Genomic DNA, 24,046 nt, shown 5'->3' with positions numbered 1-24,046 from the left:
AATTAATGAAGGGGAACTAATGTTGCCACGTGTCAGCCGGTGAATTGTGTAATAATGCTGTTTCAAGTTGGGGGCTAAGATGCTGGAGGTCGATGCACTCCGGATGCATGGGATTCGCTATACCACGAGACGGAAGTGTACCTGGTTCCAGCGACGTATTACACGGTACACAAATGTTCACTATCTGAGGCCATGTAATCCGCCGTCGCTTTAATCCTTGATTGATCTCTACCGTCCATTCCTGGACGGCAGTGATCAACTTATACGTAACGCCGTGATTCGCACTCTGTGCGGTGGCACAATGCAGAGCCGTCCGTTGTTCCTACTTACCCACTTCATTCTTTTTAACTCCAGCGTTTGTATATTATTTCTTCTCTAGAAGACGATCAAGCGGTTTTCAAGTTTGAGCATGAAGACCTGAAACAAGAGAAGAGTGATCAATTATTAATGCCTGGATAGATACGGATTCAATCACTCACTCATATCTTTACCAATTAATTTCGCATCCCAACATCAATCAACTGTACAAAGTTTGAGTACGAGCATCTTCACGACTAAGATTGACTCTATTATGGTTAATAACAGCTGCTTGATCTTGTACAGAAAGATATGGACAAGGATAATAGTGGTTGATCATTATGCAAGTATCATGCATCATTGTTTGCAGACATACTACAAGATTCCATACAATCATTATGCAAGTTGGAAGAGAACATTACATACTTGTTCTTAGTACACTGCCAGTGACTGAAGTTTCCTGCCCATATTACAGAAATTACAGGACAACAGCTAAAAGTAGAATATATATTTTCCAGAGTGATTCAGTCAGCAGAGATAAGAATGAAGTGAAGAAGCTGCATAATAAAATTTGTTCTACATCTAGGAGTTTTTAAGACATTTTAATTGCAAGGATTTAGATATGAAAGCCTGAGACATGGCATAATGAATTCGACCATGCATAGTGAAGTATGCCATGAACTCGTAGATATGCTTAAGTGTCATAATTTTTTTAATAAACCAAGCAAGAAATCTAACACACTAGTTCCAACTTCATTACGGCTCCTCCTCCGTGTACCATGTTCACGTGCCACTGAAGAAAAATAGAAGCATCCCAATGCATGAGGCTCCTGTAACTACTGTCGGAGAAGAGCATAATATTTGCAGGTTTACTGCCATTACTGCAGGAATAGTTTTACTGTAACCCAATCTTAAATATAAAGTACAAAATTTATTGTTTTCTGTCTAAGATTGTAGGTTAGTTAATGAGTTAATATGATATTATAGTATATAAAAATTTAGTATTCTTCAATAACTTAAACTTTTAAGAGTAATCAGTAAGTTGTCACGAAATCCTATAACCACATAATGCTCAATTAATGGCAAACCTTACTATCATAATACATGTATATGTCCTCTAAGAGGAAATTTTACAAGCACCTGTACTCATGGGTTACCTGAATCATGAATCTTGGTGAGACTCCATAAGAAATATGGATCACTATTTATGCAAATGATGAATTATAAATCTTGGTCAGTCGATATATCACATACGAAAGGAGCTAAAGTCGAAATTGATGGCCATTGCAAACAGAACAAAGCAAGCAAGAGCAGTATATAATAATTTCCAATGCACGCTTACCACATGAAGAAAGCAATACAATAGTAAATAAATCTTCCAAAATTAGTCGACCGAGAGTTGTTTGATGATATGCCCCTAACAAACACCAGAAGAAGTCTGATTAAAATTCACGTCCGGCAAAAATGCTATACTTCTATCTATCTTTATATCATACTCATCAAAGGAAACAAAAAGCAAGGAACAACTAAACCCATGGCAAAACGTTTAGGGGGAGACCACAACCTCGCCGCAGACTTCAATCGATTACTGGTTGGCACCGAAGTCGGCAGCATAAAACTAAAGCTAGACGAGATTAAGCAATAAGTACTCCACACTACAGCCTACATTAATTAAAAAGTCCTAAAGTCGGTGATCTGGGACCACATCTTGCCGAATTCTGTAGAAGAATTAAGGAAATGCCGACTTTGAAGTTATATTAGTCCGGTTGTAGTTTAAAAGTAGTACCTGTAGCATCTTCCACGAGAGGACATCTACGTGGATATATTCTCTCCTTTGCCTTTGGAATTATGATATAATTTTAAGTTTGAATGTCGATGTCGATGTCAACGTCGGACATGATTCGGAGCACAATTAGTGGTTGCAGGATGGGACCAACATGAGATGGATGCCTTCTCATCTTCATGCATGGCATCTTTGAACACATGGGAGTTATTAAAGTTTCGAATATTAAGATATGACAGCAGCCAATTACTTTCTAGTTTGCAAAAGGTTTGAACGAAATATTTTAATTTATCAACATTCAAATCCAAATATATCAAAGTTTGAAAAAGATTATCTATCCCCAGTATTTTCATCCTGTTAGTTATAAATGAACAAGGAAGTCCAAATTCTTGTTCGTTGTGTGGGAAACGACAACGATTCGACTCATGGGAAAACAGCATCTAGTTAATCCTATCCCTGTCCGTTTTTGGCATTATTTTCCTTATCTTGACTTAGTCCACGTTACATTTTCTCAGGATTGAATGAATCAACTGTGGACCCTTCTACCAAGTTAAAAAAAAAGGGACCGTGACTTTGGTGCAGCCGGAACTTTGGTAACATTTTTTTTCTACGTTATGATCGTAGAAATTGGAGGCTTTCGTTTCTCACAAGATATTCATGCTAGGTCACGTGGCAGGGAGGAATTTCTGTTGTAGCTATGGCACTACGAACTGGCTTGCATACAATCCCGTCTTCTTCCACTTGAAACTAGTCAACTGCCGGAGCTGGTCAAACGGGTTCCTTCGAGTCAAAGCAATTGCGCCCGCGCCCAAATATGGCAATGCCAGCTATCCTACCGCCCCATCCCGGTCGTTGGATTGGAGAGCGGCGGATTCAACCGCTTGGATCCGTTCCAAAGCACGAGAGTTCATACACACTGGGCGTTACGGCGTTCTCGAATCACACGTCGCGGCGGTATAAATTAAAATCACCTCTTTATCTTCTTCAAAACCCTCGCCTCCCACTCTCTCTCCCTAACTCGATGCGAAGGCTCCTAGATAGCTCGTCGTGATCCTCGAAGGGAATTGAACTCCTTTTGCTTGCTAAAAGTTAGATTTGATCCTATCCAGGTTTGGAGCTACTATTTACGCATCTTTTTGCGAATTTTTTGGTTTTTTTTTTTTGTGATTTTTGCGAGTACTTCGCTTTAACAATACCTAAAGATCGCAACTTGATTGGTTTCCAGGTTCGGTTGATGAGGGGATCTGTAATCGGAACTAGGGTTTAAATTTGATCAACTAATACACTGAAGGCTATGGTTGGTGAAGAGGATTCCGGTGGCCGGAAAACCTTCTGGAGGTCCGCCTCGTGGTCTGCTTCCAGGACATCGGCACCGGAGCACGCCGAGGACTTCCAACCCGAAGCGAAGAACTCGAACGTTAACGGCCGGTCCAGGCGATGCCGTGCTCCTCCTCTCACTCCCAGATCCGCGAGCACCAAGGCAAGGTCTTCCCTTCCCCCTCTGCAGCCCCTCTCCATAGTTCGCCGGACCTTGGAAGAGTGGCCAAAGGCTAGCTCTGACGATCTCGGGGAGTGGCCTCACCCTCCCACTCCTAGCGCAAGGGCCGAAGGGCTCAAGGCGAATCTTTCCTCACTCCGGTCTCAGTTCGACAAGGAGTGCTCTAAGGTCGCTGAACATATCTACCTCGGTGGGGACTCCGTCGCGAGGAACCGCGACATTCTTCGTGAGAATGGGATCACCCATGTCCTCAATTGTGTTGGATTTGTGTGCCCGGAGTACTTCAAATCCGATCTCGTGTATCAAACCCTCTGGTTGCAGGATAGCCCGACGGAGGACATCACGAGCATACTGTATGATGTGTTTGATTACTTTGAGGATGTCAGGGAGCAGGGTGGTAAGGTTTTTGTCCATTGTTGTCAGGGTGTTTCGAGGTCGACGTCGCTGGTGATAGCTTATCGTATGTGGAGGGAAGGGCAGAGCTTTGATGACGCCTTCCAGTTTGTCAAGGCTGCAAGGGGGATTGCGAATCCAAACATGGGTTTTGCTTGCCAGTTGCTTCAGTGCCAGAAGAGGGTTCATGCGATCCCTCTGAGCCCCAATTCGGTGCTGAGGATGTATAGGATGGCGCCGCACTCGCCATACGATCCATTGCACCTTGTGCCCAAGATGTTGAATGATCCTTTGCCTTCTGCTTTGGATTCTAGGGGGGCATTCATAGTTCGTTTGCTCTCGTCAATTTATGTGTGGATCGGTAGGAATTGTGATCCGGTGATGGAGAAGGATGCAAAAGCTGCGGCATTTCAGGTGGTAAGATATGAGAGGGTCCAAGGGCAGATCATGATGGTTGAAGAAGGAGAGGAGCCGTTGGATTTTTGGGAGGCATTTTCAAGTGCACCACTTAACTCAGATGGCAGCACAAAGATTAGCAGAGACCAGATTGTGTTGGCCGTTAAGACTGGTGCTGGGAAGAGGAAAGTGGAATCCTACAATAGAGACTTTGAGCTTTTCAAACAGGCGACTAGTGGTGGTTTTGTTCCACCATTCTCTTCTTCAGATCCTGGACAGGAAACCCACCTTCCGGCAAGAGAAAGCAATTGGAGTGTAATGAGGTGCAAGTTTATACCTGGGTCCATTTTTCGAGTTCATCCAGTTTCTGCATCAATTAGAGATGTGGATCCACGAGCTAATCGAGTACAATTTCTGACAGCAGAGTCATCCACATCGCCGCCTTTCCTTTCTCCTAGTTCTCTATCATCCAATTCAAGCATCAGTTCAAAGTGTAGTTCGGTTTCACTTTCACCTTCCTTTTCCCCGTCGATTGTCTCCCCTCGATCACTTACTCCATCACCTGGTTCATCTAACTCGCCTGACTCTTTGGTCTCATCATCTAGGCCTCCTCTCCAAAGCTTAAGTCATCTAGAGCTTGTAAAGCCTTGCCAGCATGCAGCTTCCTTTCCTCCTAAGGTGTTTGCAAGTTCTATTGCTGAAAGAAGGGGAAGATTTTCCTTGTTGAAGCTGCCGGCACTAGGAAAAGGATCACAGGAGATCTTAAATAGGGGCGATGGTAACCGAGTACTTTGTGGTGACTCTGTAGACAGCACAAATAGTAGATAAATATCTCAAGCTACAAGATGCTTGGGTAGATTACCTGTTAGTAGTTCAGTTTGTAGTGTCAACCCCAGGAAATATCATGCAGTGCAAGATGATCAACGATTACCTGGCTTTACTGAAAATCTGTCTGACATTAGGTTGGAGACTCATTCTGGTGGGCAATCTTTAATTTACCGCTGGCCCAATGTGAAAAAGTTAGCAACATTTGCATGTGAGGATCTTGATCCAAAATCTGTTTTCCTTTTCATAGTGCCTAATATCAGTATATGTGGAGAGGCACGTAGGACATTGTACTTGTGGATAGGGAGTGAATTCAAACATACTTATGTGAAAACAGAAATTTTTGATAGTGAAAGCTTACAAGAACTTAGTTCAGTTGACTGGCACCAAGTAGGTTACAGTTTTCTGGGTCTCTAAAAGGATATTCCCACCAAGGTACTTACACATTTCTTGATTTCATAGCGTTTTTTAACTGGTTGAATTGGATTGCTGTCTCTATATTTCATTTGTCCTATATTATTCTGTCTTTGCCATTATTATTTAATTGATATTTAGATATCTGATCATCACAGAAAGGTTTGGGAAGCTTCATTCTAGAGAACAAGTAATGTATTTTGGTATGCACATTCAATCATGTTAAATATAAGCATTTTACAGCAAAATAGAAATATTGCGGGACGAAGGCTGACCATGAAAGATTGTCATCTTTATGTGAGCCCAGCATTGAGATTTAGTATGTTTGCAGGTCAAAGTGATTATCCTTCCTGTAAATGTGTTGCAGTTCTCATTTATTTCCACTGTTTCCTTGTATCCATGTAGTTGTTTTTTCCTGGTCTTCTAGATATTCCATTGATGTTCGACTAATTTTAAGAATCTAAATTTTATGAGAAATAGTAATATAGTTACTGATAACTTGTTAGCCTTCAGCTATACATTTCTTTAATTAAAAAATTATTAAAATATACCATTCTATGATTTATGGAAAGTCTTACTTTCATCGCACATTCATACATCTTTCTATGGGAGTGCAAAACTTCAGTTAATCTCTGGAAATTTGTCTTCCGTTATATTTCATTTCAGGAGAATCTTACATTCATCGTACATGTTAATCTGAAGTTTGTCAAATTGAAATATGTGCTATTTTCTGGGGTAGGGGATTTTTTGGTTGGAGTGTTCCCGGTAGAATATGGTTATACTTATATAGTTAGGAAATATGCATGATGCCATTGCATCTTTCCTTTTAGTCATCTTTTATGACTTCTAGATTGTCATCTCTTCCTATGTATGTGTGTTATTCTGTAAAAGCATATGGTTACAAAGATTCATTAGAAATATGGTTGGAGTAAGGCAATGTGATAAAATTCATATAGTGCAAGAAAAAAAAAAAATATATATATATATAAGGTCATCTCGTACTTGAATCATGTAGGCTTCATTAGTTCTGATAACAGCTATACATAAAATTTGTCCTTAAAAAATAGCATATATGAACATATAATTGCGGTAAATGCAACTTGTTTATATTCTATGCTGTGTTGATGCTGTTAATATCTTTTAACTTTGAATGCATTTTGAAAGAAGATGATATTGTCATGGCTTGTAAAGTAAACATTCTTTTGGTTCTGAAGCATCTTTAAGCTTTAGTTGTGTTATAATTCCAATTCTATATGCATATTCATTGCCTTCTGTGGTGAGCCTTAATTGCTTCTCTGGAATTGGAACATTGACAGGTAGTCGAAGAGCATGATACAGAGAATCTCCTCGAACTGTTGAATACTAGCAATATTCTCCAGGTGATGAAGATTTTCTAGTAGCCTAACATACTTGAGCACAAGTCTGCTCCCATTTCTTCGGTATTTCATTCAGTAGAGATATTTTTCCTTCGCTATTATAAGGCAGTGGCTCGAGATTCATGCAACCACTGACATGATATCTAATTGTGCTACATGTTAAGTTTACAGCTTCAGGTTTTTTTTTTCATTCAAATAAAAAATGGCAGGACTCAGGATGCTGGCAGAGCGTTGCATCTTTTTTGCTATTTCAGGTTTTGGCAAGGTCACATGTATGTTATTATCTACTACTCTTGTACATTATCTTTGTCTGAATTGTAAGTTCCCGCTGTTCGAACATTGAAATGGGTTCTCCTCTCTTTCTTTAATAGCTTATATGCCTTATTTCTAGGCTCTTACTGTTTGAACTCTCTCTCTCTCTTGCTTAAAAACTAATGACTAGACTGTCAAGCAATTAGTTTATGTTTGGAGTTGAGGTTTGGGATGTTCAAAATTTTCAAGGGTTTTATACACGTACCCCCTGTGAAACCGTTATTATGTATCAACCCTCCCTTTAATTTCTTTAAATAACTCTTTTCATATGTACTTGAAGAATGATCAATCAGGCATTTGATGACAGAAATGATCAATTAAGTAATGTTCACAGGCTTCATCTTTTCTTCAACAAGCACTCACCTCTACACATGCACTAACACTTTCTCCGAAGAAAAGTTCAGATCTCCTCCAGTTTTAAAGATGCTACAATCAAAATGATATCTCTGACCTGATACCCAATGTGCATAAGTCTCCTCGTCTCGTTCCCAGATCAATATCTGTTCCTCTCTTCTCTTCCTCATCATCTATTTCCATCTTTCTCCATTGTCCGGCTTGTTGCTCTTCTCATCCTCCACAGCTCCTTTCGGCTCTCTCTTTGCACTTCAACCTTGGGTCTCTTGAGAGTCCATAAACCGTTCAGCAGCTCCTCCATTGTTGCTGTCTTCATCTCCGTCGTAGTCTTTGTCGTCAGATGGACATCTTCCACGCCGTCTCTCCAAAGAATGGAGTTCATGGTCGCTCTATCTAATAGGAGATCTTGGCCATAAAAGGATCGTCTTCCATGGCGAGATGTCTTTAGAGTGAAGGTGTGAAGCCCATGAAAGGAAGGAAACGGAAAAGAGTCATCATCTTCTTCTTCTATTTCTACTTGCCTCCTCTTATGCTTAGGAATTGCTTGGAACGGTTTAGTCGTTGGCTAGGCAGAGAGAGAGAGAGAGAGCCGCTCGACGACGGTTGCGCGGACCCCATCGTAGTATTTATTACGGATCACTTGGAATCTCGAGGATGGACGAACGATGGGTTCAGAATGGCACGATGACTAAAGCACAGATGTTGCGACGATCGACGAGGATGATGGGTCAACCCCCATCTCACGTGTTACACGCATGCCTGGTAAAGTCGCCATCTGAGAGAGAATTTTTTACCAACTACATAGCAATTAATTAATTAGTTTTCTTCAGTACAGTCCCAACTCTCCAACAGCAGGCATCTCGTCATTAAATAATTTTTAAAGGGGTATAAATTAAAGAATTTTTAAAAGGGTATTAAAATATTTGCTAACTATATAGCAATTAATTAATTAAAGAATTTTTAAAGGAGTATTAAATTATTTACCTTGATGAAATAGATGACTAAGGAACATTGGGTTACAAACTTTACGTTCTCTCTAAAAACACACAACCCTACGAACTTTAACACTTTATCGAAAGGAAGAATTCATAGAAAGAATACTCCAGTTTTAAAGGTGCTAGAATCCAATTGAGATATCTAACCTGATACCAGTGTGGGCAATCTCCTCATCTCTCCCCTCAAATTATCAAACTCTGTTCCTCTTCTCCTCTCTGTTTCTTTTCCTCTTCTTATCGCCTTTACCATCGGATGAGGTCGAACCGGCGATAACCAACATACTCATTCTCGCCATCACCGCCGCCGTCGTCGTCGGAGCTGGCCGACTCGCTTCCTTCGTCTTTCATGCTCTGCTCATCGTCGTCGGCGGCGCTGTCCGTCAAATCACTTCCGTCATCCGCGCTTCTCTGCTCGTCATCTTTGAAGGAGGTATCCATCGACTCGCTTCCCTCGTCCTTGCTGCTCTGCGCGTCATCTTTTGATGAGGAGGTATCCGTCGACTTGGTCCCGGAATTCTGGCTGCTCTCTTCATTGCTGGTTCTATCGCCGTTGAGATTAGCAAGTTGAGCCCATCTACTATCTCTTCCCGTTTCGTGATCATGACCGTCGTCGTCGTCGTCGTCGTCGTCGCAACAAGGATAGCCTCCCGCATTGCCTCCTTCCGAGGCGTCCTTAAAGATCACGAGAGTAGAGTCGGGCCATTCGGCAACGATGAATCGAAGAAGACCGAGGCCACCATCATCTCTCCGGAGAATGGAGTACTCCTTGGTCGCTCTCGCAACTGGGAGGTCTTCTTGACCGTAGGGAGAGCAAAAGGAGGAGGAGGAGTAGAGAGGGTTGTCTTCCATGGCGAGGTTGGTGTGGAGCAAAGGGATGAAGCCCATGGAGGAAGGAAGGAAATGGGGAAGGGTCTTCTACATTTTTCTTGCTCCCGTTCGTCTTGGAATTGGTTGGTTAATAGTTAGGGAGGCGGGAGAGAGAAAGAGAGAGAGAGTTTGGCGGTTATATCCATCTGTCCTTTAAATGTCGTGCGTATAGCATGGCAGGCTGATGGGCCTCATTCCATCTCGGCCCAAAGCCCATCCAAAGAATAATCTCACGTGTTGTACGCATGCCAGGAAAAATGGCCACCCTCTCGTAAAAGGATTTTAATGACCACATTTAATGAGTAACAAACTGGATAATTTGATTGGATGTACAGCTTTGTAGATCAAAAGTTGAGAGTTTCCAACTTTCATCTTGATTTGTTCTCGTAAAGGATGGTCCAGAATTTTGTTCTGGGTAGAGGAGAAGTGGGAGAAAGGACTAAAGTTCCACTCAGACTGATGCTTAAATAATGCATCTATTTGAAATCCAGAGGCTATCACAATGTTACTCAGATGACGAATGGCCACCAGTCTTCTTCTATGGTGGGTTGTGATGGGTATTGTCCATCGTTGTATTGTTTGAAATCTAAACAGGGCATATATTTGAAATAAGAATCATATAGTAGATGAGTATTTAGTTTGCATCACAAAAAAAAAAAAAAAAAGGTTTATTTTTCCTTAACCAATAGCTTCATCCATCAAGGGTTGCTCTTATCCGCAACTCAAACGACGCCCAGAACTTACCCAAAACATACTCGTATTAAAGTTAAAAGGCCATAAAATTTTCCAGAGACAAGTTGATGTAATACGCCATTCTTCCGACGTGCATGCATGGAACCCAAAAAAGAAGAGATATTAAAATTCCAGCACTCACTACACATGAATAGAACAAACAAACTAATCAGATCCATATCAAGAAGACAACCGCCGAGAAAGATGGAAACAATCTAAAATCAAGATTCTGAACAGTTACAGCCCTGAAGAGTTACCTAATCTCACGTACTGTTAACAAGACTTCATCTCGAGAAAACTAAGAAAGACTCTGCTAGCCACTTCTCAAAGATCGAGAAATAAGCATGAGCATAATTTTTGAGAAGCTCTTCAATCTCCCAAGAAAAAGTTTACCTTTGATCACCTTCTCGTGTTGGTTTGTTCCCCCAGTGAAGGCTGACGTGGTATCCCGGCGCCTGACGAGGTCGTCGCCCTTGGCGAGAAGACGAATTTGGCGGCCCAGTTCATCAAGCAGTCCTCTACTCTGGTTTGGTCGATGAATATTCGATTTGTATTCGTCTCCGGGAAAACAAATGGCCATGCCCAGAATAAAGGCTCTACCTTTTCCTCCTCCTCTTCCTTCTTCTCCTCCTCCGTTTCCTTCTCCTCGGCAACTATGCAGCCGAGAAGAGCGAGGCTACCATCATCTCTCCCAAGAATGGAGTACTTCTTGGTCGCTCTCCCTACTGGGAGGTCTTCTTGAACGTAGAGAGAGGAGTCACAGAAAGGGTTGTCTTCCATGGCGAGGTGGCTGTGGAGCGAAGGGATGAAGCTCGTAGAGATGGAGAAGAGTCTTCTCGAGGAGGTCTCTTCTTCTTCTTCTTCTTCTTCTTCTTCTTCTTCTTCTTCTTCTCTTCTTGCTTCCCCCGTCGTCTTTGAGATGACTTGGTTGTTGAGGAGGCGGGGAAGAGAGACTTTTTGACGGTTATATGGGCCCATCTGTCCTTTAAATATCGTGCACAATTCCTAGCCCATCGGGGATCCTCGAGATTCCAAGTTATTTCTTCACTCGGCCCATATAATACGGCAGGCTGATGGGCCGCATTCTATCTCGGGCCAAGTCTCCCCTAATGCATCACACCTCACGTGTTGCACGCATGCCAGGTAACATGACCATGCTATGATGCTAATGACTATAACAATTGGGTAATTGGCTTGGATTATATATATATATATATATAGACTACCCCACTCTAGTTTTAGACTGATTTCGTTTAATATATTTCTCTATAATCATAATAAAATAGAGAACGAAAACTTTATGAAGTATAGTCAAAATATTTCCATAGTTTACATGTACTAAGTCACACGTAAATAAATAGATGAACTTTCTCATATTTGGAGGGCAATGGCCAATGGTGGTTTACTGCTCGGCATTTCTTGTCACTTTAGATAAGTTTTGACATGACAGTAAAGGTGGCATAGTTATTTGCTTCCACTAAAATTGCAAATATTAAAGCAGAATGGAGGCTTCTTTAGGGCGGTCAGGTCAATTTCTGGCCCAAATTAAAGAACTATAATTTATAAACTATCATTCCCAACAGACAAACTTTGTTTGAAAATTGTGAAAAATAAAAACTGCAGAATAGAACATACACCATCTTAACTACTTCGATCTTGTGCATTTGAAGGAAAAGAAGAAGAAGAAGAAGAAATAATTAAAGCCTCAAAAACCTAGCGTCCAGACTCTCAACATGTAGCTGTTGTTAGCAAGTGCTTCTGGCCTTTCTCCTTTAGCATTCTTTAACCTTATTCTTTAAGATAGAGGGTTGTAGGTTAGAAGTTTAAGAATAATAGCAGGCATCATCTGTCAAGGGCTTTCCCTGCTCCAAGATGCAAGAGGTTATGCAATTTTTCATGACCCCATCATCTGTTATTTGCTGTATGCTCGTCTGAGCCATCCAACAGACTTCCTGGCGCCGGCTTTTGCGGTTTGCATCTCAAGAAGGTTTTGGCATACAAAGCACCAAAGACGACAGCCTGATGTATGTGGATGATATTTGTTAAATCAAATTGAAAGTTAAAATGAGAAATAGTTAATATGAAGAAGAAATCCTTACAGCTCCAATCCACTGTTTCCAGCTAAGAGGATGTGCAAACCAAACACACGACAATAGTATGCTCACCAACTGCACCAATAAGAACAATTTAATCATTTCGTACAAACTAAAATACCTGCAATTGATAAGTTACTTGTGAATTTGTCGGAAATAGGAGAATTACTTGTCTAGTTGTCATTATGGTAGCAAATGTAAGAGCTCCAAATGTTCGGATGGTATAGGAAATGAAGAATTGACTGGTTGTAGCTACCTGCATAATACAAAGATCGGTATTAAAAACACCAGGATCAGAAGAATCAATCCGCTAATAATGTGCCAATGAAATTCCAAATCTAATATATGGTACTGGATCTAAAGGAACCAGTTTCTTCTCTTTCATTCAAAATAGAGGAATTATCTTTTATGTGAGAAAAGAAAAGACCAGCAAGAATCTGATATTAGAGGTTTGCATGCCTGAGAGACCTACCTACATGTGAAAATCTCATCATTTATGTACAGAAAAAAAGAAGGAAAGCTCGGTTATACTTACAGTAGAAAGAATTATGACATCATAGAAGCAATCTTGCTGGCGAAACATAAAATCAACAGCTGAAAGAAGATGACCTTGTACAACAAGTCCTACATAAGGAAAATGTTAACTTAATGTGAGTAGTAGGATTGCTAGAAATAAATAAAAAAATATGTTAATGATCTTCGATAACTTCTCTTCATTTAAGGACAAATCGAAATAAGTCACAGTTCAAATGCTATTAAAGAACACAATTAAACTTTACCAGATGGATCAGCATTTACCGCTTAAACTAAGAAGACAAGAACATATCGTTGTGTAGAATATTTGGTTGTGTATTTCCATGTCATAACCTTTGAAGAGTTTGTCTTGGAATGTGCTTGTGAAACCATCAAATCTAGAAGATCGTAAGCAGAAAAGACTTAAAGATCCAGTTAAGTTGTTCAAAATTCAAAAACATGAACAAAAATGTACAAATATAGACATGAGCTAACATCAACCAGATTAAAAAAAAAATCTAGCTCCTAGTTATCCAAGAGACCTAAAGGAGCTTACCCATACATTGTCAGCTACAGTCACTAATAATTCTAGAATAAAATTAATAAATACATGCATTTATGACAGCAAATAACAAAAATTCAACATGATGGAACCAAGAATATATCTATCAATCATGTTTATCAACATTTTCACAACTCTTTGAAAAATATTGACAAGCTGCTTTCTATTGTTTCAAACGAAAAGGTCTTCTCTTAGTACTACTACCACACCTGGTGTTATGGCCCTTGAGAAGTCAAACAAAATCTAACCAAACTCAATGCGTAACCAGCAAAATCCTCTCTCCCAAGGAAAAACTCAAACTACCAAGACTGACAGTACAACAAAGTCATGCCAATATTTGTGGTAACACAAATATGATAGGTAGAATAATATCCTAAACACAATCAGTCTTTTCAATGTCTGAACAGTAATTAGGTATATAATCTAGTTTTTACAGGAATACAATGCGAAGACCAAATTGCTTTCCTAATCAGGGTCATTGAGTAAATGAAAACCAAGCAACTTAATAAGTCTTATCTATACAAGAAAGTAACTTTTGTAAGTTCAGATTCTGTAATACAACATTTTGCACATTTTGTGACATTCTGGGAGTACCCAAAAAACAAATTGCTTTTATCCAATTATGCCAAATAAATCATGATATATTATTCTCAATAATGAAATAGTATAGCTACAGATAATAAAATATACCCAAGATAACCGAGCATAAGTAACACTCCCAAAATAGTGCTTTCTCTCCCTGCATTGTATGGACTGATGTCAGCTGATGCCTACATTCAAGAAAGAACAAAAAAATTGATGTAACTGTCTTCGAGGTGAATGCTAACCACCAAAGTAATGCATATATTCTTCAAATTTTGTATTTCATTCTTTTTGCATAAACTATTTGAGATAAATTTTCGGAGTTGAGATTCCACTAATTGCTAATAATCCAAAACTTAGAAGTAGGTCAATTTTTTTGGACCAGGTACAAAAATTATGAATGAGTTCATATCTATGTCAGTCACTGGTCATAAAAGGACACTTCATCTTCCTAGTTCCTATTTCAATTAGAGTATCACCATCTACTCATTATAAACATGAAATGCTTAAGCTATTTAGATAGTGTTAGAGGCAAAGTTTGAAGATCTTCTAGCATAGGTGGCAACATACGCTAGACCACTACTTATCCTTATGACCTTGTTTAGTTTGAGGCTAAACCTCAAACTTGATTAGTTGCTCTCATTTCTTAGTTTTAATTTTTTAGAGAGTGAACTTAGTTAAATACAAAAAAGATTTTTGGTTACTGAACCAGATTTAGAATCTTGTCATAACAAAAGCAAGTAGATAGGGGAACAACTAAGTCAAACTCGAGATCCATTAAGCCATGAATTCTAAGATTCATAGCTTTGGAAACTGTATTTTCCTTTCCTTCTCTTTTTTTTGTTTCTTTCCCCCCTTTGTGAGAGGTAAACTTCCCATTACAATAGCCAAATGCTTATTGCAATAATTTTTCGTATTAACTAGTAACTTCCTTCCCAAAAAATTCACTTGATCGCTACTAGCTACTTAGAATATCCTACGTTTCCACTTACCATAAACTATCGAAACCCTTTGGTATATAATTTATTGTCACAAGAGAAATATTTCCAAAAGGAAAATTGACTGGATACTGTCCATTTATAAATTATGCTATTAAACCAAAAACTCTAGAAATTAGATAGCGTTCAGCATGCACTTAATTAGCATAATATTTACCGGGTATAGGATGAACAATGAGCAGCCCACCGTCACAAGCACAGCAAATAAGTAGTCCTTTCCATGATACCTCTTTTGCATTATAAGGGTACCCCAAACCTGAAAGGAACAGTAAGAAGATGATTCAGAATTTCCCATGGATGGGTAAGCAGGTGGGATGAAAAATAATTTACGAAAAGATGATTTTTAACTCCAACAAGCAAAACAATTCTGCCTAGTATGAATACAATTCCATGTCAAGGGCATGGACACATGACAGCTGCTACTTCATTCATATAACTATGGAGAGTGCGCATTAAAATCTAGTAAGATTGGCAGGCTTTCCAAAAACAAAGATGAATTACCATGACAGGAATCATTTTTGCACACTTTGCAAGTGTCTGGACTGGGAAACTGACATACTTGAGTGCCTGAAACAAGAAGCAATTATCTATATAGGAACCATCAGAGACTAGACTTCAGAAGAAAAAAATAAGCATCAGTCTAACAAGAAACTTCTATCTTTTTGTTCCCAATGTAAGAACCTGAAGGTTAACAACTAGATAAAATAAACTGACCTCATACTGACATGTTGTGGTCAGTATATTAGATATTGATATTGCACAGTATTTGTAAATAGGAGCAACAGGATCCAAGGATCTCTTACTTGCCTGTGAAAGGAATGGAGATATTAACAGTTCAGCTAACTTCAGATAACCATAAAACAGACACAGTATTTTAACTGATTTACCAGCAACACGCCACCAGATACTACAGATGTCGCAAGACGGTTACAGAAAACAAGAAACAAAGAGTATTTAAAATATTCCTTCTTCTTGCCATATGGAAGTCTCATTATCTTTTCCTGCATGAAGATGTGAAAGGCCCATCATAAAGAAATACTATGGTTAGCTGATGACTGAAAGTAAGAATCTAAAAAATTAAATAACTTGCTGTTCAGTGAACAGAGATTTAACCGACCTAGGAGGTAGGGACTACCATGACCACCCTATACACCGCTATAGTCTTTCAGAGCATCACTCAAAATTGCATATCAGGGTATAGGAAAGAACAGTATTCATGTTAAACATTTAAAGAGGTGGAAAAACCACAATCTTAATAGTGAAAACACCAAAACCGGCCATATAATTGACTTCGGATGTGAATGTAAGTACTTTATATGATCCAAAAAAGATGTGGCAACAAAAAAAAAATATTAGAACTCCAGCAGCTAAATCTTTATCATGTATGGACGGAAGTCAAGCCCATGTATTCTTTTCATACTGATTAAGTGCACACATAGTTCAAATGATACACTACGAATCCACATTTGAAAACTTTGAGATCGATCCGAAAGGAGTAACCAAATAGATTTAGAGGGACGACAAGTCATCATTGATTTAGAGTGGAGCAAAATATGGCCAATTAGCATACTAATCTTCATCCCTTTAGCCTACCATACCTTGTCAGATGAATATAATAAGCACGGAAAAAATAGTTCTTAATAGGCAAATTAAACTTCCGGTCGATTGCTTCCCCAAAAAGGAGATTCTTTTACTAGATCAAGGATCCCCCATAGAACCTACAAATCATGAAATGCTGCGATTCAGATTTGAGACGATGATCGTACCTGTAAGACGCCGTAGATCACCAGCGTGCTCATGATTCCAACGACGGCAAACGCTAACCTGAGCAACTTGCGCTCTTTCAAGGGAAGGACAGGTGGTTCGGCCATGGCCCATCCAAACCCTAGCTTACCCTCTCCGAGAAAGCACGAGATTAGACTCCTAGATGTTTGAAATCGGAGAGAGAGAGAGAGAGAGGAAAAAGAAGGTATTTTTTAAGGACTTAGCGAGAAGGGGAGAGAGGAGGGGGGGTGTGGATCGAGGAGGAGGCGATGGGACACGTGGCGGGCAACGGAGCAGGATGCAGGCCGGCGTCGTAGGGCTGCTATGATGTTGGGAAGGGAGAAGGAAAACGTTTGCAGGCGATCGGCGCCAGCGGTGTCGTGAATTAAACGGGAAGGGTGCCGAAAGAAATAAATTCTTTTTTTCTTGAAAGTTACATTTCACACCCTGTCATATATCTCGTTTAAAGATATTCACGTTTTCACGCCTTATCTTTTCGGTATTTAGTTTTTAGCTTCTGAGTTTTTTATTTCTATTTTTAAAAGTTCCGTTTTATCTCGAAAATTTGGACTAAGGCTGTTAAAATGATTGAGCTAGCTCGAGCTCGACTCCATGAGGCTGGATCAAGTTCGGCTGTTTTTAAAATAGGCTCAAAAATAATTTTAAGCTTCAACCAGCTTCATCAAATAGACTTTATATTATATTATACTCCTATTTTTTAATAAAATATACTATACTTTTATTTTATACTAAAATTTGCTTAATTAAATTATTTATAAATTTTAGTTCTAAATTTTAATCGTATGGTATCTTTTTCAAAGTCATAGTTATTAGTTATAACTTTTTCATGTTTATAATTTTATAGTTAAATTAAGTCTTATTTTAAGTTAATAATAATAATAATATCACTTTAATATTCTATAGTATTACTAACACCTTAGAGATTAGGGTACTCAAGTATTATAATTAAAAAAAAAGAAACATAGCTATCCACTGAACAATAACAACCGATAAAAAAATGAGCATAACACGATTCACAAATTAATTATATATATATATATACATTACATTTTAATTTAATAATTCAGAATTTATATCATAGTACTGTTATAATTCGCCCCAATTTATCATAGTCACAAGAAATATATAACAGTCACATTATAATTTGATAATTCACTTTTGGAAGGGGTAATATAATAATTTAAATAGTTGGGATAAATGGGTGAGATATCTCAATTTACTTTTCCCAACTAAAAGTTAGATAAAATTATCCGAATAAATAATATTTATGTAATTAATTTTCTTATCTTTTGTTTAGTAAGATATTTTCAAAATAGAGAGGAGTTTACCTCGAATAACCCCCCGTTATTTTAACAAACCAAACGGGCCCAGAAGGTCATTTTCTAAGGGCAAGCCTATATCTCTAATGGACTGGATTGGATGGGCTGGGCTGGGCCTGGCCTAATCCAAGTTCTATTTGGGCCTCGAAAGTACCGTGACCGCCAAGTCAAATCCATGTCCGACGTGTATCACATCGCAGGTTTATATATATTCTTACAATTAGCATCGAACCTTGCGCTCCAAGACAAGTAAAACCCCATCCTTCCCATCAATGTAAAAGTATTAGATCAGCCATCCCTCTCCAGCGGCCACCACCGCTCCTTCCGCCTCCTCCTCCAACCCTTTTATCTCTGTAATGGACGCCACCTTCAACTCTCCCCCTTCTCCTCCCCAGAAAGGCCGCACCGAGAACAACTCTGCTACCTTCCTCTCGTCGGGAAACCCGTGCGTTGACTTCTTCTTCCAGGTCGTCCCCTACACCCCCTCCTCCACCGTCGTCGATCTCCTCGACGCCGCGTGGCGCCACCGCCCCCTCACCGCTCTCAAGCTCGTCTGCCACCTCCGCGGCGTGCGAGGCACTGGAAAATCCGATCGGGAGGGCTTCTACTCCTCCGCGCTATGGCTCCACCAGCACCATCCGAAGACCCTAGCCCTCAATCTCTCGTCCTTCGCCCAGTTCGGTTACATGAAGGATCTCCTCGAGGTGCTCTATCGTCTCCTCCATGGCGGTAATGCCCGAAAGAGTGAGAAACATCTCAGATCTAAGTCTTCTTCCTCGGGATCTAAACTTCTTTGTCGCCAATCCGGATCCAAATCGTCCAAGGAGACGGACAAATCCATCAGTCCGATCTTTCAACAGAAGTGCTCGATCTCAAGGTCCCAGAAGCGTCTCGATCTCGCCGCCAGCGCCGTCGAGCGCTACGCCACCGATCAAGACTACCAGTTCCTCTACGACCGCGTCGCCGACTTTTTCGCGAGTCTTCTCACCTCCGACCTCAAGCAACTTCGCGCCGGCCACACCAATAAAATAGGGCTCGCCGCGAAGTGGTGCCCGTCGCTGGACTCCTCCTTCGACCGCCACACCCTCCTCTGCGAGGCGATCGCCCGCCGCGTCTTCCCTCGCGAAACCGACCCGGATTACGCCGACATCGCCGAGGAGCACTACGCCTACCGAGTTCGCGATCGCCTCCGGAGAGAAGTGCTCGTCCCTCTCCGCAAAGTGCTCGAGTTGCCAGAGGTATACATGAGCGCGCGGCAATGGGATGCTCTCCCTTACAACCGCGTCGCCTCCGTCGCCATGAAGCGGTACAAGAATCTCTTCACGAAGCACGACGAGGAGAGGTTTCACGACTACCTTGAGAAGGTCAAGAAGGGGAAGGCCAAGATCGCCGCCGGCGCCCTTCTCCCCCACGAGATCCTAGCAGCCGCTTACCGCGGCGAAGACGACGTGGTCGCCGAGCTGCAATGGCAGAGGTTGATCGCGGACGTGTCGGGGAAATGCAAGCTCTCGAACTGCATCGCCGTCTGCGACGTCTCGGGCAGCATGACGGGAACCCCGATGGAAGTATGCGTCGCGCTCGGGATGCTCATCTCGGAGCTGAGCGAGGAGCCATGGAAGGGGAGAGTGATCACCTTCAGCGAGAAGCCTGAGATACATTTAATCGAAGGGAATTCTATCGCAGAAAAGATGTCCTTCGTCAAAACGATGCACTGGGGGATGAACACGAATTTCCAGGCCGTATTCGACCGAATACTGTCGGTGGCAGTGACCGGCAAGGTACCGGCTGAGAAGATGATACGGAAGGTGTTCGTGTTCAGCGACATGGAGTTCGACGAGGCGTCAGCGAACGACTGGGAGACGGACTACGAGGCGATTTGCCGGAAGTTTGCGGCGAGCGGGTACGGGGAGTCGGTACCGCAGATCGTGTTCTGGAATCTGCGGGACTCGAGGTCGACGCCGGTGGTGGCGACGCAGAAGGGGGTAGCGCTCGTGAGCGGATTCGCGAAGAATCTAGTGAAGCTGTTCTTGAATGCAGACGGGGTCATCGACCCGGAGACCGTCATGGAGGCGGCCATCGCCGGCGAGGAGTATGAGAAGCTAGTGGTGGTTGACTGATGTAGAGAGGAATTCTCTCCTCTCTTATTAGCTTTTCAATGAAATTGATAAATTTGTTCATGCTTTCACGAACCATTCGCGTTGACCATTTGTAAAGACAAAAAAAAAAAAAAAAAAATCTAAATTTGTTACATCGATATTAATATATATATAGTATTTTCTTAATATTATTAATATTAGAATGTGATATCCGGTGAGACCTCGATAAACCATAGACAAACTTATTAGTCTGCTATTCTTTGTATAAACCATACATAGCTAGCTCATCAATTGACATCTCCATTAAATGATCGTATTCTTCACAAGGAACAGTGAATTAATTCGCAGACCGAAGCCTTTTCAGAAGACAGTATCTTCACAGATTGGAACAAACAACAATGTAATGCGAATTCTTGATACTCAACAGTATATACTTCATCTATGAAAGAACAGCCTGAAGAAAATAGCACCGAAAAGCTGGCGCAATCTCTTACAACCTTGTTTAACTGATTTTGAACGAATCGATGACTGTGTGCAGCTTATCCTTCATCTTCTCCCATCTCCTTTCATTGGCTCCTGTTGTCAATGTATAGAACTTGCCTGCCAAATATAACAACAGCCGCCAACCACCGTCAGCATCTTTAGTTAAAAACAGAGCACTATTAGGTTACTAAATTTTATTTTTAGAAACAAGATCTATGTTTCTGTCGCCAAAGACAGCATACGAAAATGCCAACTATAATAATCAAGACACTGATCATGATCCTTGATGATTTTATTTAGTTTGAAATGACACTATCTATGTAACCCTTATTTAAACTTCCAATTATATAATAGTTAGCCTTTAGTTTCTAGATTTGTCTAAACTCTGTATGGTTGATAATCCACAGGTCTAAAATCAAGCAAGCTTATTGATTTGTTCCATATATTGTAAAACCAGAGAGCCTTTCATTGTTTCAAAATCAAATATGCATGTCAGTAGCACTAAAGGATTATATGGCAGTTCTACAAGATTGTAGATAGAATCATAGAAAATACATACCATTACCAATGGAAATCGCACCAAGTGCGTGTCTAGTATAGTTTGGAGCTTGAGCAATAAACTCAAAAGTGTAATAAGCTTTCCCATCAACATCATGCTGGGCCAAAAACAATATTGCATAAGTTCAATGATCAAGAGAGTATTGAAGTCTGAAAGGAATTTCTATTTATGTGAAACCATTCTCTATTGCACATTGATCTTCTTTACAATTGGTGGTCAAATTGGCAGAAGCCTTTATTTAGAAGATAAGAAATTCCTCCAAAGAAAGAAAATGACATAATGGTAAATTAACATGATGACCAAAGTTGTGAAAATATTCAAGTTACTCTATGAATAACCCTTTTCGAAGGTGAGAAAATTGTATTTAATCTTCTCAGCAAATTAGCACAAGAAGATCAAAATAATTGTACCTCTGATGCCTCAATCAACTTTGTTTTTTGTGAAGGAGGTGCCAGAACCTTCTTGATTAAAGTCTCAGCAACCTAAAATAAATGAACTTGTGAACATACTAATATAATGCTTATATATCCACAGGGCAAATATTCATCATAATAGCTACGGCTCTATGACCTTGCCCAAAATTTATATAAAGAGAGAGAAAGAGTAACAAAGTAACAAACCTGTTGTGGGGATCCAAGATCCCGGACGTCTTGCTTGCTAGTTGTGACCAAGTTAACACTGACGCTTTCTAAAGGTTCGATAACATCTTTGTAAACCTTATCTTGGCCTTGAATGGTAACTTCCTGGGGTCAATCCACATTATAAGATCTCATAGTGAACCAATATAACAATGTATACAAAGTTAATAACTTAGGGGTTGCTTTTCTCTTCACAGGTTTAATATTTCAAGAGGTTGATGAATCTTACTTGCCATCCAAATGGGTATAGAAATGAATAGCCATCCCTCTGGTCTGAGACGGTTTGAAATCCTTTCTTAACCTCTGCTGCAACTAAGCCATATCAGGGTACTTCTCAGAAATTCAGCATTCTAGCAACTTGATGACAAATCTACTAATTAGAATCGCTACGCTTTGAGGAAAACTCACATGATGCTGGATTAGCATGAGATAAAAATACATAGGCACCACTTGCTCCAGCCACAAGCACTTGACGCCTACCAGATTTCTCTGCAGTGCAAGCAACTGTCAATAATGCACTGAAACTAAAATTAATGATACTAATCCAGCTATATTTTCCCTCTTCATATTTCAACAAAAACAGGATGACCAATCACAACACTGCACTTCAGCATATCACTTGCCAGTAAAAGTTTACTGTCTTCAGTATCACGTATACATAAATGTCATTAGTAAATTTATGCAGTAGGATAATATGGCATACAGGAAAGCTGAGATTATGCACCCTTATCCGATCTCATACAATAAACTATGACTATAAATGGCACCATTGACATACACATGCATCATGTACACAGGAATGTCAGTATTAGATATAGATAGAAATGTACTCTAATGTGGTGTATTAAACAACGATACTTCTCATATAGATACTGATTGAATTATATGGAGTGATGCTTTGACAAACCTGGTGACAAGCCAATTTATTGCCAGTACTCTTAACAAGTAAAGACGCTATGCTATATATACTTCATAAGGTTGATTGAGTCCTTGAGCATACCTTGCGGGTGAGGGTGAGATGGAGAAGTCTCCGCTCTGACTTGGAATGGCACCCTTCTCTTGTAGCATTGCGCAGGAAAGAAAGAAGGGCTTCGCAGCACCAACTAAGAACAATACCAAAAGACCAACATAAGCGAAATGATCAAAACTCCACAACCCATCAAGAATTTGGCAACCAAAAAGAAAAGAAAAAGAAACCCAACCTTATAGGAAGAAGATGAAGAAGAAACGTTGGCAGAAGCACTCAAGAAGATTGCTCCCTGCCCCGGAGGAGAGCCCCTCAGAGTGGCCATTCTTTCCTAAATATGGAAAGGTTGGTGCTTTTTTGCGGGGTATAAGAGTGGGCAGGGGATGGAGGGAGGAGCTGCTGCGGAGGAGGGGGGGACGCCTTATCTAATTTATCCGATTCCTTTGTTCGATAGACGAGCATTTGTCCACCTCAGCGTGGGCTTGGCCATCGATTTGGGCCTTTCATCTCGGCCCACATCACTATATTACGTTACCTATCACAGCCCATCCGAGCCGTCCATTCTGTATATTAAGATTACAAAATCTAGGTTATACTAATCTCTATCTTTCTTATCCTCACTAGTAGTGTAATCTACATCAGTCTCGAACAATTGCACGCTTATGGCACCCAATCTGAAAGCCGGATTGCACTTCATCTCCAGCTTTAGAAGACGATAACCGAGTGGTGCATCTTGAGGAGTTCTCTCCTTTCTCGCCATTGAAGTAGAGGAAATCAATTCCTCCAAGTGATGCAGAACACTTGCTCTGCCAACAATCGATGCATTGGACGTGGAAGACATGAGCACAGTTTGGTACTAGTCTAAGCCAATCTCCATTATGAAACTCAACCAAGCATACTGCATACTGTTCATGGCAATCATCAGATTCTTTGATCTCTCCTCCCTGAATTGGATTGCTTGAAATGAGCAAATAAATGAAGAAGCCAGACCTTCGCTTTGCGTCTCTACCGCAGGTTGATCGGAATTGTCAGTGTTATTAGCTGGAGGCAGTACTGCAAGGAGAAAAATTAGGAATCCAAGGGCAAGTGCGGCGGCCATGAAGGTGCTTCCATGCTGTTTTCAACCCAGAGAGATTTCTTAGAGAGGAAGGGGGAAGTTCTCAGAAGTGATACGGTTAAGACTTGATGGTGGCTACCTGGCAAGAAGCA

The 24,046-nt window shown here is 40.5% G+C and overlaps 4 protein-coding genes and 1 long non-coding RNA gene across 8 annotated transcripts; 2 read left to right on the top strand and 3 right to left on the bottom strand.

Moving 5' to 3' along the window:
- Positions 1–111: 111 nt before the first annotated feature.
- LOC140782863 (uncharacterized) lies at positions 112–1,921 on the bottom strand. Its single transcript, XR_012107966.1, has 3 exons — positions 1,862–1,921; positions 1,640–1,714; positions 112–417 (listed from the first exon to the last, which is right to left on the bottom strand). It is a non-coding gene; the product is annotated as an uncharacterized lncRNA (long non-coding RNA).
- A 1,125-nt stretch (positions 1,922–3,046) lies between these two features.
- Positions 3,047–7,389, top strand: LOC140782621 (protein-tyrosine-phosphatase MKP1). Of its 3 annotated transcripts, none has more exons than XR_012107917.1 (3): positions 3,047–3,189; positions 3,306–5,627; positions 6,923–7,389. XR_012107917.1 is itself a non-coding variant. In XM_073129293.1 (2 exons), exon 2 carries the CDS (start codon positions 3,375–3,377, stop codon positions 5,193–5,195), a length of 1,821 nt encoding a protein of 606 aa, XP_072985394.1. In that variant the 5' UTR covers positions 3,047–3,189; positions 3,306–3,374; the 3' UTR covers positions 5,196–7,389. The 3 variants fall into 3 exon arrangements, 1 of the variants encoding a protein (XP_072985394.1); XR_012107918.1 differs by having other exon boundaries at positions 3,306–6,985; positions 7,192–7,389; XM_073129293.1 differs by having other exon boundaries at positions 3,306–7,389.
- A 4,363-nt stretch (positions 7,390–11,752) lies between these two features.
- LOC140781498 (UDP-galactose/UDP-glucose transporter 5) lies at positions 11,753–17,182 on the bottom strand. Its single transcript, XM_073127488.1, has 11 exons — positions 16,757–17,182; positions 15,878–15,991; positions 15,705–15,797; positions 15,492–15,557; positions 15,148–15,246; positions 14,101–14,180; positions 13,134–13,246; positions 12,871–12,959; positions 12,505–12,591; positions 12,342–12,410; positions 11,753–12,261 (listed from the first exon to the last, which is right to left on the bottom strand). The coding sequence occupies exons 1-11, from the start codon at positions 16,859–16,861 to the stop codon at positions 12,148–12,150; spliced, it is 1,029 nt and encodes a 342-aa protein (XP_072983589.1). The 5' UTR covers positions 16,862–17,182; the 3' UTR covers positions 11,753–12,147.
- A 1,103-nt stretch (positions 17,183–18,285) lies between these two features.
- LOC140781497 (uncharacterized) lies at positions 18,286–20,271 on the top strand. The gene has a single exon (XM_073127487.1). It carries the CDS (start codon positions 18,451–18,453, stop codon positions 20,209–20,211), a length of 1,761 nt encoding a protein of 586 aa, XP_072983588.1. The 5' UTR covers positions 18,286–18,450; the 3' UTR covers positions 20,212–20,271.
- Positions 20,272–20,470: 199 nt separating this feature from the next.
- On the bottom strand, positions 20,471–23,249 carry LOC140781499 (psbP-like protein 1, chloroplastic). 2 transcript variants are annotated; one of them, XM_073127489.1, is made up of 8 exons: positions 23,073–23,249; positions 22,871–22,973; positions 22,279–22,359; positions 22,100–22,182; positions 21,853–21,975; positions 21,643–21,714; positions 21,233–21,329; positions 20,471–20,790 (listed from the first exon to the last, which is right to left on the bottom strand). In XM_073127489.1, the coding sequence occupies exons 1-8, from the start codon at positions 23,160–23,162 to the stop codon at positions 20,693–20,695; spliced, it is 747 nt and encodes a 248-aa protein (XP_072983590.1). In that variant the 5' UTR covers positions 23,163–23,249; the 3' UTR covers positions 20,471–20,692. The 2 variants fall into 2 exon arrangements, with proteins under 2 accessions (XP_072983590.1, XP_072983591.1); XM_073127490.1 differs by having other exon boundaries at positions 22,100–22,176; positions 23,073–23,248.
- Between the last annotated feature and the right edge of the window lie 797 nt (positions 23,250–24,046).

Source organism: Typha latifolia, chromosome 2 (genome assembly GCF_019914945.1).
Source record: "Typha latifolia isolate L0001 chromosome 2, TyphaL0001v2, whole genome shotgun sequence".
Classification (NCBI taxonomy): Eukaryota; Viridiplantae; Streptophyta; class Magnoliopsida; order Poales; family Typhaceae; genus Typha; species Typha latifolia.
Note: the sequence above shows the minus strand (reverse complement) of the source record. Positions and strands in the feature narration are given on the sequence as shown.

Bases quoted from the DNA above. Each gene is read 5' to 3' on its own strand.
- LOC140781499 (XM_073127489.1), bottom strand. From the start codon at position 23,162: ATGGCCACTCTGAGGGGCTCTCCTCCGGGGCAGGGAGCAATCTTCTTG. The intron at 22,183-22,278 runs GTGAGTTTTCCT...GATATGGCTTAG, and splicing joins TCATGCTAATCCAGCATCAT to TTGCAGCAGAGGTTAAGAAA. The intron at 21,715-21,852 runs GTTTGTTACTTT...CATTTATTTTAG, and splicing joins ATCTTGGATCCCCACAACAG to GTTGCTGAGACTTTAATCAA.
- LOC140781498 (XM_073127488.1), bottom strand. From the start codon at position 16,861: ATGGCCGAACCACCTGTCCTTCCCTTGAAAGAGCGCAAGTTGCTCAGG. The intron at 14,181-15,147 runs GTAAATATTATG...TCTTGAATGTAG, and splicing joins CATTGTTCATCCTATACCCG to GCATCAGCTGACATCAGTCC. The intron at 12,411-12,504 runs GTAATTCTCCTA...TTATTGGTGCAG, and splicing joins CCATAATGACAACTAGACAA to TTGGTGAGCATACTATTGTC.
- LOC140782621 (XM_073129293.1), top strand. From the start codon at position 3,375: ATGGTTGGTGAAGAGGATTCCGGTGGCCGGAAAACCTTCTGGAGGTCC.
- LOC140781497 (XM_073127487.1), top strand. From the start codon at position 18,451: ATGGACGCCACCTTCAACTCTCCCCCTTCTCCTCCCCAGAAAGGCCGC.